At 50.8% G+C, this 4,707-nt stretch overlaps 1 protein-coding gene across 1 annotated transcript in view; it reads right to left on the bottom strand.

Annotated features, from left to right (window-relative positions):
- Positions 1-2,701: 2,701 nt before the first annotated feature.
- The window catches only part of Otud7a (OTU deubiquitinase 7A), a 311,702-nt gene continuing 309,696 nt past the window's right edge, over positions 2,702-4,707 (bottom strand). Inside the window, exon 15 of the mRNA XM_055623230.1 lies at positions 2,702-4,694. Within this exon, the coding sequence (XP_055479205.1) occupies positions 4,266-4,694 (429 nt within the window). The 3' untranslated portion in view covers positions 2,702-4,265. The remainder of the gene's footprint in view (positions 4,695-4,707) is intronic.

Raw genomic sequence — 4,707 nt, 5'->3', positions numbered from 1 at the left:
TTTTTAAAGTTTTGTTTTTTTATTTAAAATAGTAAAATCCAAATTTTAATGAATTACCTTGCAAAATTTTTAGAAACAGTCATATTGCTAGCATGATTGGGGATGATGGCTTCTGTGTTCTTCCTGTAATTACGAGTTGCACACCCATACAGACTATACAGGCTGCAGGGTATCTCAGGCATCTCTGTAGGGTGACCCCCTCACTAGCAATGGGTAGGATCTGCAGCCAACAGGAAGGAAGCTGAGGTCTCTGTCTGGAAGACCTATACTCACATGGACCAGTGACATTAGCAAAAGGGGAAGAGTATTGAGAGGTCTTGATAGCTGCTACTTTAAGGCTTTTGGGAAGTGTCTGCCTGCTTCCTGGTGCCAGGAGTGCTGGCCACATCTGGATTTCTTCACAGTGTTTCTCTTCTAGGGCCAAGAGCAGGGGATTGTCAGCAGGCACCCAGGCCATTCCTCCATGTCAAAGGGGTTAAGGCCAGAGCTAGCTCACTCAGACACCAAAGTACTTTCTCAATTACTAGAAGCCCTGGAAGAAAAGAACACTGGAGGATTTGAATATGTAAAGTCCTCACTATGACAAGGGACAAAAAGCATGTCATGAACAAAGAAATCTCAAACATGCCGTAGGTTTCTTCAGCCTATACTTAAACAATGAAGACTCACACAATGACCCAAAGTCTTCTTTTTTCTTTCACAAATTTCTCAACATTGATACCTACAATCCTGACCCCATCTTTGTTTGTTGTTGTGGGTTTTTGTTTTGTTTTGTTTTGTTTTTGTTTTTAATGAATGTGGAATATATTTCGATGGGAGGGATCTGTTTTTGCAGTTAGAAGAGTTTGCAAAATAAACTTATGGATGCTAAGGTGTGTGTGTGTGGGGGGGGCTGGGTACAGTTGGCCCTGCTCCAGAGACCTGGGGTGGGTACTGCATGGGGACCCCGAGGCCTGCATTGGGATGGATTCTTTCATCTACTGTCATGCTGAGCTACTTATGACAATACGCTACCAGAACTTGTAAGTTGAGGAATTTTGGAGAACATTTTAACTTTGTAAAGCAGTAGATTCTAATGGCACTGGGTACCAATAGGTAAGGGAGGGGGCAGAGCTGCTTAGAGACAAATTTTTCAACAACAAGACTGATGCAGCACCACAAACCCATACACAGAAAAACAAACAAACAAACCAAACAAACAAAAACCAAAGTGCTCTGTTAAAAAGAAGACATCCACACAGTCCCAGCTCCAGAAGGTCCACACCAAAGCACTGAGACTCCACAATTCTACAGTGCAGCCCTGCCCACCTCAAGCTATTCTTCTAAGGGACAGCCCTATGAACATAAGGGTGCAAGGTATTGCTCTGTGGCACGTTCTGAGGAGCATAGAAAAATAATTTATATTGGACGGTTTAAAGTTGGCCTGTCAAGCTTGAGCGCGACAGTGCATAAAGTTGATAGACAGCATACACTGAAAAACTACTTCCCTTGCCAAAGTCATATGCGTGTGACGGAGATGTGAAATAAACTTCTGAAGTCATCTCCACAGGGATTCTTCTGGACACTTGCTGTTACTTACCCCACCCCTCAGGAAGTCTGGACAGATCAGACGGGGAACCCTACTCGCTGGGACTTTCTCTACAAAGGGCTGTCAAGTCAAAGAGGGCTGTTAGGAAACAACCCACCGGTTCCCGTCTCCAGTCACTAAGCCTGGCCAGGGAGCACAACATGAAGTGGTCTGTGGGTGCTGTTTTAATACGGCACAGAAGCTGGATTTCTCACCGAAAGCAATGGCTGTTCCTAACTACGTGGGCTGGAGTAGGGCACCAGCTGGTGCTCCGCCTTGTCCAGCTGAGACCAAGGGGGGGGGGGGGGGGAGGACTGGGGTCTTATCTTTGGCCAGGAGAGCAAGGCTACATTCTGGGTCTATGCCCTTGGCTTTTTTGCATGAAACATTCATCATCAGACTGGGGAGAGGGAGAAGTGACCTGACAGTGACGTAGATAAGAGTCTGCCTCCACCGTTCAAGTGCGCACAGCCACTATTCTGTTTGGGAGGGTTTTTGCTATGACAACAAACTACTTTATTTCACAATTTGCCCTACTTATTATTTATTTTTCTGGCAGAGGGCACGAGAAAGATAAAAGATTTGCATAGCCAACTTTGAAAAATGTCTAGTTGGCTGTTTCTAACATCACAGTATGAGAAAGAACAAACCTGAATTCCTGCCTCCAGTGTAGACGCCCTGGGGTTCTGAACACACATTGAAACATTAGTTGGGTTGTTAGACTAGGCCACTGTGCTAGAAGCAGAGGCTTCTGTGACCTACAGCTTCGGGGGCGGGGTGGGGGGGGGATGAAGCAGCTGCTCAGGTGATGTGTTATAAAGAAACTGCCCCTCCCCCTCAATCACTGCCACAAACCCTCTCAATGAGAGATCATTTTGAGGGTCACTTTGTTCTTTTCTGGGCAACAAAAGAAACCCCAGGACCAGCCAGGACATGGGTATTAGCAACCGCCACACATTTCAAGCCTCTTGTTCAGCACGAAAAGCAAACTTTGAAAAAAAGAAAACTTCCTGAAGAGTCTACTTAACAACTTTGATTTAAGGAACCACTTTATGCAAAACCGCAATACATTACTGAAGACTCCCCACAGGCTGTGGCGTAACCAAAAACAAAAAGAAATTACTCACTGGAGATACTCAGTTATTTTATTATCATTTTCCAAACAAGTAAAAAAAAAATTCCCTCCCCATCTTTTGAAAATTTTAATTTTTGCTTTTGCTGCTCTGGGTGTCACGGGGATGAAGCATCCTTTCAGAGGGAGAGGCTGGCTCCAGGGAAGGTGTGACCCAGTTCCCGAACTTTCTGAGGATAAGCAGGTGCTTTCTCCTGTTTTAGGGTCTTCAGGGGCTAGTCTAAAGCTCTCACAGGTATGAATGTGTGGCTTTGTTAGTGAGGATTTTACCCATCTTACCCATAATTCCTGGAAGCAAGCTAGCTCTTTAGTGAGGACTAGCTCCTCAGTGTCCTTGGCCAAGAACAGTGGTCTGCAGAGGTAATCTTGGAAGGAAAGGCTGCATATTGCTGCTCAAAACAGGGTAGCTAAGGACACATTATTATTTTTTAAATTTTCCTCAAGAAATGTAGGAGGCACCAAAAAGGAGACTGTTCAGAGACTGGGCTGCTCCCTCGATGTGGCATGGAGCCAGGAGCAGGGCCACCCGCCCTGGGAAGGGTCTCCACCAGCAGAGAGCCCTTTAACCTGGCTGAACCCTGACAGACGCAGGTGGGGGAGGAGTGGTTTCTTTCCCTCCCAGCCTCTCAGCCCCTACCCTATGGAAGGAGGCCAGGCTGGGTTCAAAGCAGCCCAACGGGGGCTGACACAGTGACCAAGGGGTCAATTCTGTCCCCTCCTCTGGGGCACGGATGTGATATCACCTCCTAAGGGGCCCTCCGTCAAGAGTCCACTGTACATACGTCTTCAAAGGAGACATGAGCAGCCTGTCATGCTGGCTCATGGGTGGGCCGATCCGATTGTAAGTTCAGGACCCTGCTTCTTTGCATCCCAAGCGTCTCTGGGAAGCCCCTGTCACCTGAGCTGCCCGGCACTGGGAGCGATCGCTACACCTCGCCGTGCCCTGAGAGGTAGGTTGTCCGGTGCCCATTCTGTGGTCGCCCGCGGCTTGGATGGCAGTGTGAATGTTGCTCGAGCCAGGGGGCCTTGGGAGGAGGGTCTGCTTATGAGATGGAGCTGGGGAGTCCTAAGGGGCCAGCGTCAGCGGGTAGCAAGGTGCCTGCTGGAGGTCTCCAGGGACCCAGGTGGGAAGCAGGTGAGAGCAGGGCTGGCTGTGCGTTTGCTTCTAAACCCCGCGTGCTACCAATCGCACGCAAATGACCGCTACTTGGAAGAGGTCAGTCCCTAGGTTAGGAAAAAAAAAAAAAAAAAGCATGTAAAACACTCCCTTCTAAAAACAAAGGGCTGCGATTTTCTTTATTTCTCGTATAGAGGAACAAAAATACTCTTGCAATGGCTATTGAGTTTCCACAGGTACGAGGCAGATGCTAGGCTAGCACACCCACTTCCAACAGTATGACTTGTTTCCTATCCGTCTGCTACCTGAGTGGCATCAGTGTAGGTTCAGGCACCATTAGGAACGTTTGACCAAACACGTACACGGCACTGACCGAGGAGGCGCCGGCCCTTCGGCTGCCCAGAGCAAGTAAAAAAGACCCACGGGATGGAAAAGCAGTCCCGGGCGGCTCAGGGCCGCGCCGCGCGCGCCTCGCGCCGCCGCCGCAGCTCCTCGCGGTAGCAGTAAGAGCAGAAGTGCTCGGTCTCCGCGCGCCCGTAGAACGCGCAGTTCTCCCGCTGGCAGCGCCGCTGCGCGGGCCCGGGGCCTCCTCGGCCGCCCTCAGTGTTCGAGCGCGCGGCCGGCGGCTCGGCGTCGGCGAACTCCAGCCCGTCGCGGGCCGCGCCGAAGCCGTTGCTGTAGGTCTGCGACTTGGGTTCCGCGGGGCCCGGGGCGTCCGCTCCCCCGGGCGCCAGCGACTCCACCGTGTTGACCGTGCGCAGCGCGCCGCGCGCCGGGCTGTAGCTCTGCGACCACAGCGAGCGGTTCTGCTGCGGGTAGGTGGCGCACGGCCGCAGCGCGCCCACGGCCGGCGCGCACGCCTCGTCCCGGGCCGCCGCCTGCACGTGGATG

The sequence above is a fragment of the Psammomys obesus genome, unplaced genomic scaffold, assembly GCF_907164565.1.
Source record: "Psammomys obesus unplaced genomic scaffold, mPsaObe1.curated_primary_1811, whole genome shotgun sequence".
In the NCBI taxonomy this organism is placed as follows: domain Eukaryota; kingdom Metazoa; phylum Chordata; class Mammalia; order Rodentia; family Muridae; genus Psammomys; species Psammomys obesus.
This window is presented reverse-complemented; position numbering and strand designations above follow the sequence as displayed.